At 39.3% G+C, this 13,141-nt stretch overlaps 1 protein-coding gene across 3 annotated transcripts; it reads left to right on the top strand.

Annotated features, from left to right (window-relative positions):
* The first annotated feature begins 276 nt into the window (after window positions 1–276).
* On the top strand, window positions 277–9,546 carry LOC124136757. Of its 3 annotated transcripts, none has more exons than XM_048380608.1 (2): window positions 277–659; window positions 8,229–9,546. In XM_048380608.1, the coding sequence occupies exons 1-2, from the start codon at window positions 608–610 to the stop codon at window positions 9,074–9,076; spliced, it is 900 nt and encodes a 299-aa protein (XP_048236565.1). In that variant the 5' UTR covers window positions 277–607; the 3' UTR covers window positions 9,077–9,546. The 3 variants fall into 3 exon arrangements, with proteins under 3 accessions (XP_048236565.1, XP_046358731.2, XP_048236564.1); XM_046502775.2 differs by lacking the exon at window positions 277–659 and adding an exon at window positions 4,278–4,657; XM_048380607.1 differs by lacking the exon at window positions 277–659 and adding an exon at window positions 4,626–4,721.
* The last annotated feature ends 3,595 nt before the right edge of the window (window positions 9,547–13,141 follow it).

Genomic DNA, 13,141 nt, shown 5'->3' with positions numbered 1-13,141 from the left:
TGGTAATTCGACTTGACTATAAAATAAGAAGATAAGACTTTATTATGCCAAGGGAAATTCATATTGCACAGTTAATTTGCTCTAAAATATGAAAAAAGAACATATATGATATCAAAATATGAAACTAAGACACTAATGTAACCACATACAGAAAGTTGAACGCTAGAAAATGTATTCAGATTTATATGGGAGAGTCACAAACCTTAATACCTGTATGTCTACCCGGACCGACGACCGACCTTGAAGTAGTTGTCAGTGCTGAAAATCTTCCTTCAGCCATTGTCATATGCAAACACAGGCGGTGTTACGACAGTTTTATGATCTGCACTTTAATACCAGCTCTGTGTTTACAACTGATTTTGCAGGTAGAGCTTCAGAGCAAGCTGCGTCTCATCGTCCCTCAAAAGGCCGACAGTATCTCCGTGGGTGTCCCTGTGACAGACGCCAGGCTGCTAGAAATATTACTTCATTCTATCTGCGTACGACAGAGGTGCGTCATTGGCTGGACTGCACCCTACAATACTAGTGCTCGGCATCGCGTCATTCATTCCGAAGGGACCCACCTGGAACACATATGTGACTTAAACTCGCGTATCTACATATCGCCATGGGCAACTCAGGATCCAAGCGAGGAAAAGGGAATATGGCCTCGAATGAAAGTAGGTATCGTATTGGATATTTTACTTGCCATTCGTCAAACCTTCGAGTCAGGAATGCACTTTTGTAAGTCCTTTAATACGACACATGAACTAACAATGGAACAACTCGTTGAGCAGTATAGTTATTGTAGACATGAGTAGGCACAGCTAATACTATATGTATGATACTGGTATTAATACAACCAATAAAATGATCAACATATTCTTATCGTGCTACATACTGGTGATATATTGCGTGCAGACTGTAGTGTCCGTCTGTAGTCAGGGCGACATATTAGTCCATGACCCAGACTGCAATATTCTCTTATCGTTAACGTATGTCGAGCGTGGGTTTGATAGCCTGCAGGTATATACATTCATACCGAGTCAGTAGCAAACAGTCGAAAACTTGCACTTCCGCCATCTTGAACAGTGATCGAACACGCGTCGTGTCAATTTCAAGTACAGCGCGTGGTTGGATCTTTCACGTACATCTGCCATGGCTATCACTATTGAAGGAGAGGATTAATTGTCGGAATTGTCACTGATAATCATAATAGTATAGATGCACTGGTAGGTTATCTCAACCCCATTGAATTGATGAACAGCTTGTTATCAGTACTGTTGCTGACAACGAACGTATTCCCAGTTTAAGCAAAATTAATGAATGAACTCAAGACTGGCTAATTCTATATAATCGAGGCAAAACCAAATCAATTTTTGTTTCCACAAAAGAGCCGCATAGAACTCTGAAATTATGTTTGTATAATAAAAACATTGAAAATGATACAGCACACACACACACCTGGGTGTTATATTGTCGTCATCGGGCAAGTGGTCATGTCATATTGATTCAATTATTAAAACTACATCAAAGATGATTCCTTCAATGAAGAAGTTTATGCTCAGTCGTAGTGTGTAGAACAATATTTTTGTAATGTTTGTCAGGCCACATTTTAAATATGCACTGGAAGTTGTACCAAAGAGAAGTGACAGAGTAGACAAACTCCAACTAGAAGCAGCAAGAATTGTAACTGGTTTACCAAGCTTTACTTCTGTCAAAAATGTATATTTCGAAACTAACTTTCTTCGAGCCCTTATCCGAGCGTAGGCGAAAACGTAAATTGTGTATATTTTATACAATATATAACAATATGACAAAGTCATGCCATAAAGATCTAGTACACTACTCTGTCGGGACAAACGTAACATACAAGCTTAGAACTGCTCATAATATAACTTTGCCTTTATTACGTACAAAGTTATCTTAATCCTAGTTTATACCATCCTCTATAAATTGTGGAATACATTAACCTTTCAGGAAAGGATCATTGCAACCTTCTCTCGATTTAAATCCAATTTTAGTAAAGATAAATCTACAGTTCCATATTTCCAATATGGTCAATTATATGGACAATTAACATAATACATACAATTAAACAAATGAAAATGACTTATTTAGAAAAGGTTCAAACGAGGAATCCAAAATGCCGATGTGGCAGCCAATGTGAAAATTCGTATATTTTCTTCATTGAATGTTCATATTTAATCAGCTGGAAACGAATTGATCCACTCACTATTGTTAATTGTGAAACATACTTGTGATGTAGATATTGACCTGAGGCGGGTTGGCAATGCAGTTTTAATGTACATACGTTACTCTATTTCTTTTCTTTAGTTGTCATATAATTTATTAATTGTAAATGAGCATACATGTAAATATATGGGAGAGGGCTTTCTAAGTTGGGATAACTTGTGCCTAATCCTTTTCCTGAGATTAAGATATGCTTAAACTAAAATCGTACTTGTCACTATAATGGCAACTCTGATTTCATGTTGTGGTAAACAAGTTGAACCATCACAGCAAGATCGTACATGAATTGGTTCACTGAAAAAAACGTCGTGCATAATCAAACGTACAACTTTATGGATAACAACTTCTGGGTTATTGCATATAGCGACGTTTCCATGGAGATACTTATTCCGTTATCGCTATATGCAATAAAGATTGTTATCCATAAAGTTGTACGTTTCTTACTTACGTATACTCACCAACTTCTTGAATGTCAATCAAACAGTTAATGTTGTACTTGTCATAGTTTCCTGAACCAATACAAACCATTATTGTTCCAATACATGCCCCCTGTGTCTGTTTTATTCCAAAAAGGTCGAGATGAGAATCATATCATCTGTTCACACGCATTATTAATGCATTTTGTCTCTACTTTAATAGTTCAGTTTAAAATTCGATTTTTTCATTACACTTCCGAACAAATGCGATTTAACTCCAAAAGGTATATGTAGGATGACAACAGTTAAGTACGATAACAATCTTAGCTGTGGGAAATCGAACACGGGTTTTCGGCTTGACAAACGGACACTTTAACCACAAGGCTACCCTAAATCTAATTCATTCACAAGATCTCGACTATGCCACTCCCTGTATATATTTTTTTCAAATTTGACGTTTACAAATTTGACGTTCGTAGGTTTTTCACGAGACCGTGTTCTTGCAATGACGTAAACACTGACGGACTACTTCCACATTCCTTGGGAAATACATACAGAAGCGTTCTTTCTGATCCTTTAGATCCTTTAATCTTGAACTCGGCGTTTCACGACTATCCTCGCTACGACCCATCCCTGTGAACAAAACGAAGACATGCACACCCAAACTATCGTAGTATCGACTCGACTCGATCCGTGTCTTGGCTCACAGAGACAGTCTACAGCAATCTATGAATTTACCTTAGTGTCTATTTGACACTTTTTTATCAACTTTCAACGATCGGCCAATTGATCAATGATGACTAAAACATGTAACCGCAACAGGTTCATTAACAACTTCCGAAATCTCTCCCTTCCCATTTATCGTGTCGGCCATTTTGACGTCTTTACTTGATACACATGCATTAAAACTGACTTACTGAGGTAGTTTTTAACAGACTTTTTTTCATCTAATGGGGATATTATTTGACGTATCTCTTAAGAGCAAGTTGTGCATGTCACCTCTCTTTTTGATGAACTATTTTATTCCGCGATATACCTGGTTGTTGTCAGTGAAAACATGACGTCACACGTGAGTTGTGTATAGGTCAAGGCGTATATCCTCTGAGGTAAAAAATTGTGATAAAAAAATTGAACCTTCATACACCAATGGACTCACAAAAGGTGAGAGTCAATTGTTGATATTTTGTAATATATACATATATACACATACAACCCGACAAAGTAACTGTATCAATATGCTTCATACCAGCGTAATTCGAAACCCAATACTTTGCCACATAATGACAAGATCAAGACACTGCTCGAAACATACAAACTCATGTATTTTGTGTTACTCATCACAAGTTCACGTGGTAATTCGACTTGACTATAAAATAAGAAGATAAGACTTTATTATGCCAAGGGAAATTCATATTGCACAGTTAATTTGCTCTAAAATATGAAAAAAGAACATATATGATATCAAAATATGAAACTAAGACACTAATGTAACCACATACAGAAAGTTGAACGCTAGAAAATGTATTCAGATTTATATGGGAGAGTCACAAACCTTAATACCTGTATGTCTACCCGGACCGACGACCGACCTTGAAGTAGTTGTCAGTGCTGAAAATCTTCCTTCAGCCATTGTCATATGCAAACACAGGCGGTGTTACGACAGTTTTATGATCTGCACTTTAATACCAGCTCTGTGTTTACAACTGATTTTGCAGGTAGAGCTTCAGAGCAAGCTGCGTCTCATCGTCCCTCAAAAGGCCGACAGTATCTCCGTGGGTGTCCCTGTGACAGACGCCAGGCTGCTAGAAATATTACTTCATTCTATCTGCGTACGACAGAGGTGCGTCATTGGCTGGACTGCACCCTACAATACTAGTGCTCGGCATCGCGTCATTCATTCCGAAGGGACCCACCTGGAACACATATGTGACTTAAACTCGCGTATCTACATATCGCCATGGGCAACTCAGGATCCAAGCGAGGAAAAGGGAATATGGCCTCGAATGAAAGTAGGTATCGTATTGGATATTTTACTTGCCATTCGTCAAACCTTCGAGTCAGGAATGCACTTTTGTAAGTCCTTTAATACGACACATGAACTAACAATGGAACAACTCGTTGAGCAGTATAGTTATTGTAGACATGAGTAGGCACAGCTAATACTATATGTATGATACTGGTATTAATACAACCAATAAAATGATCAACATATTCTTATCGTGCTACATACTGGTGATATATTGCGTGCAGACTGTAGTGTCCGTCTGTAGTCAGGGCGACATATTAGTCCATGACCCAGACTGCAATATTCTCTTATCGTTAACGTATGTCGAGCGTGGGTTTGATAGCCTGCAGGTATATACATTCATACCGAGTCAGTAGCAAACAGTCGAAAACTTGCACTTCCGCCATCTTGAACAGTGATCGAACACGCGTCGTGTCAATTTCAAGTACAGCGCGTGGTTGGATCTTTCACGTACATCTGCCATGGCTATCACTATTGAAGGAGAGGATTAATTGTCGGAATTGTCACTGATAATCATAATAGTATAGATGCACTGGTAGGTTATCTCAACCCCATTGAATTGATGAACAGCTTGTTATCAGTACTGTTGCTGACAACGAACGTATTCCCAGTTTAAGCAAAATTAATGAATGAACTCAAGACTGGCTAATTCTATATAATCGAGGCAAAACCAAATCAATTTTTGTTTCCACAAAAGAGCCGCATAGAACTCTGAAATTATGTTTGTATAATAAAAACATTGAAAATGATACAGCACACACACACACCTGGGTGTTATATTGTCGTCATCGGGCAAGTGGTCATGTCATATTGATTCAATTATTAAAACTACATCAAAGATGATTCCTTCAATGAAGAAGTTTATGCTCAGTCGTAGTGTGTAGAACAATATTTTTGTAATGTTTGTCAGGCCACATTTTAAATATGCACTGGAAGTTGTACCAAAGAGAAGTGACAGAGTAGACAAACTCCAACTAGAAGCAGCAAGAATTGTAACTGGTTTACCAAGCTTTACTTCTGTCAAAAATGTATATTTCGAAACTAACTTTCTTCGAGCCCTTATCCGAGCGTAGGCGAAAACGTAAATTGTGTATATTTTATACAATATATAACAATATGACAAAGTCATGCCATAAAGATCTAGTACACTACTCTGTCGGGACAAACGTAACATACAAGCTTAGAACTGCTCATAATATAACTTTGCCTTTATTACGTACAAAGTTATCTTAATCCTAGTTTATACCATCCTCTATAAATTGTGGAATACATTAACCTTTCAGGAAAGGATCATTGCAACCTTCTCTCGATTTAAATCCAATTTTAGTAAAGATAAATCTACAGTTCCATATTTCCAATATGGTCAATTATATGGACAATTAACATAATACATACAATTAAACAAATGAAAATGACTTATTTAGAAAAGGTTCAAACGAGGAATCCAAAATGCCGATGTGGCAGCCAATGTGAAAATTCGTATATTTTCTTCATTGAATGTTCATATTTAATCAGCTGGAAACGAATTGATCCACTCACTATTGTTAATTGTGAAACATACTTGTGATGTAGATATTGACCTGAGGCGGGTTGGCAATGCAGTTTTAATGTACATACGTTACTCTATTTCTTTTCTTTAGTTGTCATATAATTTATTAATTGTAAATGAGCATACATGTAAATATATGGGAGAGGGCTTTCTAAGTTGGGATAACTTGTGCCTAATCCTTTTCCTGAGATTAAGATATGCTTAAACTAAAATCGTACTTGTCACTATAATGGCAACTCTGATTTCATGTTGTGGTAAACAAGTTGAACCATCACAGCAAGATCGTACATGAATTGGTTCACTGAAAAAAACGTCGTGCATAATCAAACGTACAACTTTATGGATAACAACTTCTTGGTTATTGCATATAGCGACGTTTCCATGGAGATACTTATTCCGTTATCGCTATATGCAATAAAGATTGTTATCCATAAAGTTGTACGTTTCTTACTTACGTATACTCACCAACTTCTTGAATGTCAATCAAACAGTTAATGTTGTACTTGTCATAGTTTCCTGAACCAATACAAACCATTATTGTTCCAATACATGCCCCCTGTGTCTGTTTTATTCCAAAAAGGTCGAGATGAGAATCATATCATCTGTTCACACGCATTATTAATGCATTTTGTCTCTACTTTAATAGTTCAGTTTAAAATTCGATTTTTTCATTACACTTCCGAACAAATGCGATTTAACTCCAAAAGGTATATGTAGGATGACAACAGTTAAGTACGATAACAACGTACATTGTCAGCTGATACAATCATGTTGCATCATGAGATTTACAAAAATCCACATTATCATTTATTTGTTGTCTTTGTGTAGCGCAATCACTTCAATATATACTCCGCGACAAAAGAAACCATACATGTTGGTTAATGCATGAAACAAAACCATAATCAAGAGATATTAGAATGGTTTGATTCACTAACGAACATATTGGTATGTTGTGTGAATGGACGCTCATGAACGCATCACATGTGACGTCACAGTTCCATCACTCGAGATGCACCATTTGTCTTGTGCAGGATTGGCGTGTAAAGTTTAGAAATCACGTGAATAGCACAGAATAAAGACAGTCTGTGGTAACATTTGACTGATTGTTGGTTTTGTCATTAAGTGGTACACATGGAAACATCTCTTCTTGACGTACATACTTCTCTATATGTGTCTATGGTTCGCGTTTCTGTTAGCGGTGAGTATACTCTGTAAGTAGTTTCAATATCTAAATGGGAGCTGATTTCTTTCCATAGTAATATTTTCTATATTGATAAGATTTACAACGGTCATATCAATCTTCTAACTTATAATATATCATCTATTGTCATTCCTCCATGTCAGAATGATGCGATCTGATTGGCCCACGTGATCTTGATAAAATACTGCGTAACCCGCCTTGGAGGGTAATACATTTCGCAGCGGGGGAATAATTCTTTTATACCCCTGCACGAGCACTACGGGCTGCACATGCATTTCTGAGAAACAGAATAAATCCTTTATACCCTGCTTCAAAGCAAAAAGCCGCACGCCTTTTTCCGAGCCAATAAATATCACGTGACATAGCGCAAGCTCAATCGAACAGTCGTTTTCTGTCAATTTGGAATTTATTTGAATTATTTTACAACGTCTTATCAAAACATGTCGGTAAGATAAACTCGTTGTAGCTGGATCACTCAGGGTACATGGGGTTTAATGCGTCCCCATTTAGGATATATTATGAAACCTAACGCGGGATCCATAAAACACCATGTACCCCTCGTGATCCTGCTACAACTTATAATATGGGCTAGGTCTTCTAATGTGGTCAGGCTCGCTGACTTGGATGATGCATGTAATCGATCCCAATTGCGTGGATCGATGCTCATGATATCAATCACTGGATTGTCTTGTGCAGGATCGAAGATTTATAGACCGCCGTCATATACCTGGAATATTGCTGACGGCGGCGTTAAACAAACAAACAAACAAACAAATAATATCATCCATGCATTCTATCTTCCAGACTCCATCCTCCAGTGCGGAGACAGGTTGTGCAGCTTGACGACCATCACTAGACGCTGCTATGACCGCCAGGTAAATGTAGCGCGGAAACTGAAGGAATTAGCAGATGAGCTGGACAAACAACAAGGGGGTATGGACAAAGCTAAGATAGGACTGACGGCGGTGAGCGCAGCTGTAGCAGCTGCCAGCTTCGGGCTCGGCTTCGTCACATTTGGAGCTTCGCTTGTACTGACAATTGTTGGCGCCACAGTATCGGCTGCAAGCGCTGCAGGCGCCATAGCTACGTCCGTGGCAGAGAAGGCCATCAAGAACAAGAAGATGAAGGAGGCCAACGAGGCTATATTGTCGTACACAGAGGCAGTAACCGAATTTGCTCCCGTGTTGGAACACTTTTGTGCTGGTCTGTCCACTGACGAGGAAAGACAGAGAATGCGTGAGGTTCTCACTGATGCAACCATACCATCAGACAGTGTCCGTTTCAGTGGGATAGATAGCGGAAGTGACCTCTGTGAAACATGTGCCAAAGGTCATAAGATTGTGGCAACAGCTCTTCGCGTCCAGGAAGCTCTGCAGTTGAAGGGACCGAACAAGGGGCGAGTGGAATCAGGTGCTGAAGTGGCGCGATGGACACTGGGCATGCTGACAGAAGCGTCATCGTTTGGCGCAGAAGCTTTCAAAACACTGAATTCGGCTGCCAAGGTTATCAAAATTGGCGGTGCAGCCTTAGTTGGCGTTGGTCTGATCATCGATGTAGGATCTATAATATATTACAGCATCAAGGTCCACAACAAACAGCCTTCAGAGGTTGCTCAGCTGTTTCGTATAATGGCTGACGCATTCAAACAATAGGCAGTTTCAGCCTGTTACAATATCTTTGTGTAGATACCAAGGAGGCACATGCCACGTAACCACGACAGCCTGAAACAGAAATTCATGATGCAGACAAAGCCGAACCAACTGACGAAGCTGTCGTATTTTCCTGTACTCCAATCCATGTAAATCACCGTATATGTGCAGTAACTGTGTCAGATTGTTATATCTGAAATTATCAACCGTAACGCATAAATTTAATAACATATGTGGAAACTATTTTGAATAAATGTTAATTAATAAATTGCAAATGACATCATGACATTTTAATGTGCCAATTTGTTTTGCGTTTATGTTTCCATAAACAAAAAAAGCCACGCCCACTAGCAGACTACTGTTTCCTGATTGGCTGACAATAGAGTGGGCGAGGCTTGGGTTGCATTACTGCACTGCCCGTACCGTTGTCTACAGCTTTTGTATGTTACTGATTATAAAAGTATATGAAGTTATAGTTGATTGATTTATTCATTTATAAGAATTGACTTGAATATTGTTTAGCGTTTCTTGAGTGCACACATATACCTGGTATGTCAAAGTTAAGAAGAGTGTAAATATCACCACGACCTTTGTGGAAACTACTGAGTTGAAAGATGAGGCACGATGCATGATGCAAGCTGATGATTATGTTATCATTGCCATATGCCTGTAACAGTTGACATTTCAACAAGCCCATCTCAGCTCGGCGTTCCAGATCATATTTCCTCAAAAAGAGCCAAAACGTACATGTTTGCAAAATGTCACCTGTACTTGTCTTCAGGTGTAAAGATATCTACTGTTGTTGCAAAATTGATTTTTACCCCATACGGCACAGTTATAAAGAACCGTCTGGTTCCATAATTGTTTTAATTGTTGCAGCTTACATTTGGAACCCAAGTCTGACTACCATAGAATTGAAGAACCGAGTGGAAGTTGGAAGTCCCGTTCTGACAATAGACTCTAGACAATGCCTGGACTTTTGAAGGAAGGAAATTCCAGAATAGCTAACACTTTTGTTTCATGTTCTGCTACTGACCTAATCAGTATGCGCACTGACATCCTTTAAGTAAAAATATACAGCATCAGTCTTTTTATTATTGATAGTAGTCAGTGCAATTATTTGAGAGACATTCCTGCCGTTTATCGTGTGAATTAGATCGAAGTACGGGGAAGTTAGCGAAAAGTAGATGACATATATTTTGTGAAAAACGTTGTTTTTTTTAAATGTTTTTTTTTTTCAATTTCTAAATATTTCCAAAAGATGCATTATCAGTGTCAGGTTCAACTGGTCATATACCGGCTTCAAATTACTTCATCACTTTACTATTTCAGCTAATGTTCCTGATGCCGAGCGCCAGACAGGGTAACAACAAGTACCATCTTTTAACGTCTTTTGGTATAAGGCAGCCGGGAATCGAACCTTCCGATCTCCGGTCGGACGCTCTACCACTAGACACAGTGGTTCGAGACGTCATACCGAATACTGGATGACATAATTAATGCTTCTGTGAGATCCTAAAAGTAGGGCACGTGGTGAAGATACAAGTGGTAAGATACTAAATACGTACGTCACACTTGTGTCGTACTTATTTTTTTCGTTTTGAGAGCATAACCGTGACCTCTGTCACTTTTTTCATTCATAAAAAAATCGTGAGACGTCATTTATTTTGCAACTACAAGGCAGGACTGAAGCAATCTCATGAGAGCGAGAGATATTTACAAACCCTTTATTAAACCAAACAAGATAGTCACAGGCATCAAATTCGGTTTCCATTCGATATACGTTGTGCACAGAGCTTCTACTGACATTACCGGTGGGTACCTTTCCCTTCGTTCGAAGCGGTCACTGACATGCCAGCAGACTTGAGTTTGTTGATTTTCACGTCTTCAGTATAGGGTGGTACGATAACGTGAATGTCTTTGGAGAACACTCTGATTTCCTTCTTCCAAAGCGGTACCGACATTATAGAAATTCAGCTGATAGATCAAGGAAACCGAACCAATTTGAACGCACAGACGGGACCCTGGTGACCGACTGTTAGTCCGATATTCAAAGCGCGGCGCGAATGTAACTTTTCAGATTTTCTTAAAGGTGTCCTGCATACTAACAACATGGCGTTTGAATTACCATAAGTTGAAGAAATTCTTCAAAAAGGATCTTGAGCGTCGGTGCTGTTATGTTTGCAAACACAACTGCAGGCGCATGTTGCTAATACGTATGCACAGACATGTCAACAATGCCCATATTTGGTCATATATCAATATTCATGCGCAACCAGATTTTGCAACCGGTTTGAGTTTGGTCTGTCAACGAACGAAAGTTGTTACGTATTTACACTTAAATACATATTTAACGTGGGAAATAAATAAAATACCACACTCATTCGCTCGATCAGATACCATAGAAAGTCCACTTTTTCATAAAAATGGTATGTAACGAGGATGAGTGTAGTATTCTCTATATACACAGTACGGGTTTCACACATTCCATGTATAAGTTGTCACATGACACGTACTTTCCCTGCTGGTGTCGATGCAATAAGACTTGACCTCGTGTGTCGACTTTACAGGTCAAGAACTCAGAAACATGAACGTCTTAGCAAAAGACTAAATGCCAGATAAATCTGAGCAGGGAAATGTGTTAGGTCAATCGATCACGTGCACCTGTCCCTGGAGGCAACATTGCACATTGATCACAGTTTAGCTTGTGGCCACATTCCTGTACCTGGCCTGACACTGAGAGGGGCGGCTTGACAAGGCGAGGTGTGTGGAAGCGTGTGTGTGATCATCGTTGATGATTTTATGCTATAACTTGATTTAATAAACATTTGACATGCTAAAATTGTTTCCGTCCATACGCCAGCTGCACACCAGTCTAGATCTCTACGTCACTTCCGGCAACAACTACAGATATTCTAGTGCACATGTTACATGTCCACACACATTCCAACACATCGCACCTGCTAAGTACAAATACTAAAGGGTGTGCGGTGTGAATGTCGCATCTATATACGTCTTGGGTACAACCAACGCAGGCTTATCGAGTAAAGGCAATTTCCAGTATCAAATTCACGAGAGGATTGGTACAGTTTAATAGCTATGGGTTCGTTCATAGCAATGTGTCAGTACAGTAGTCCAGGTAGCTGAATCCCGTGAAGATCCGGGTCAGAATAGGTCTTCAGCAACCCATGCTTGCCGTAGAGGGCGACTATGCTTGTCATATGAGGCGACTAACGATATCGGGTGGTCAGGCTCGCTGACTTGGTTGATGCATGTCACCGTATCCCAATTTCGTGGATCGATGCGCATGATGTCAATCATTGGCTTACCTGGTCCAGACTCGATTATTACAGACCGCAGTCATATAGCTGGCATATTACTGAGTGCGACGTTAAGCAACAAACAAACAACAAACATGTAGCTGAATGTGGGCGAGTGGTTAGGGAGAGATTACGGTGTAAAATAGGTTATTGCACAGAGAAAACATTTCCTCATATGTAACAGAACGCATACTTTCATGCATGTGTGGGATGTGTAGATCCTGTTTTATGAATTCCGTTTTCAACGTTCAATACCGGAGTCGTGTACCATGTGACATGATACCGCCTCGGGCGTGTTCCTTCTGATCTAACCAAATGTGTGCTGCATACTAATCTGGTGATAGTTACATAAATCGTCAGTGATAAATATGATTCATGCTGTCATAATTTCTAGTTACTTCCGCTTTCACATAGTGATATATTGTATCACTCACGTGATATTCTGCACGAATGCATGTGATATTCTGTCACTGAACACTGGCGATCACTGCTCGAAACCTTTTGAAATGTATAAAGGGACGTAACTCCGTACCCTTGTTGAGTCCGGACGGGGACGTTGTATTCGTACAGCATACCAAATGTCTGCATGTGTGATCCTTGTTACCGTGGCAACTTCCTACATCTGCTTAATAACAGATTAACAAGTTACTGTAAAAAACAAAACAGTTGAGTGAGCGAGTGAGCTGGGTTTAACACCGCTCTTTAACAGTATCCCAGTTTAACCACGGTGTGTCAGCTTAATGTGTTT

The sequence above is a fragment of the Haliotis rufescens genome, unplaced genomic scaffold (genome assembly GCF_023055435.1).
Source record: "Haliotis rufescens isolate VD_foot unplaced genomic scaffold, xgHalRufe1.0.p SCAF_31, whole genome shotgun sequence".
Lineage (NCBI taxonomy): Eukaryota > Metazoa > Mollusca > Gastropoda > Lepetellida > Haliotidae > Haliotis > Haliotis rufescens.
The sequence above is the reverse complement of the archived record's forward strand: the minus strand, read 5'-3'. Positions and strand labels throughout refer to the sequence as shown.

Coding starts and splice junctions, on each gene's coding strand:
- LOC124136757 (XM_048380607.1), top strand. CDS start 4,652: ATGAAAGTAGGTATCGTATTGGATATTTTACTTGCCATTCGTCAAACC. Junction 4,722..8,228: donor CGAGTCAGGAATGCACTTTT/GTAAGTCCTTTA, acceptor TCTATCTTCCAG/ACTCCATCCTCCAGTGCGGA.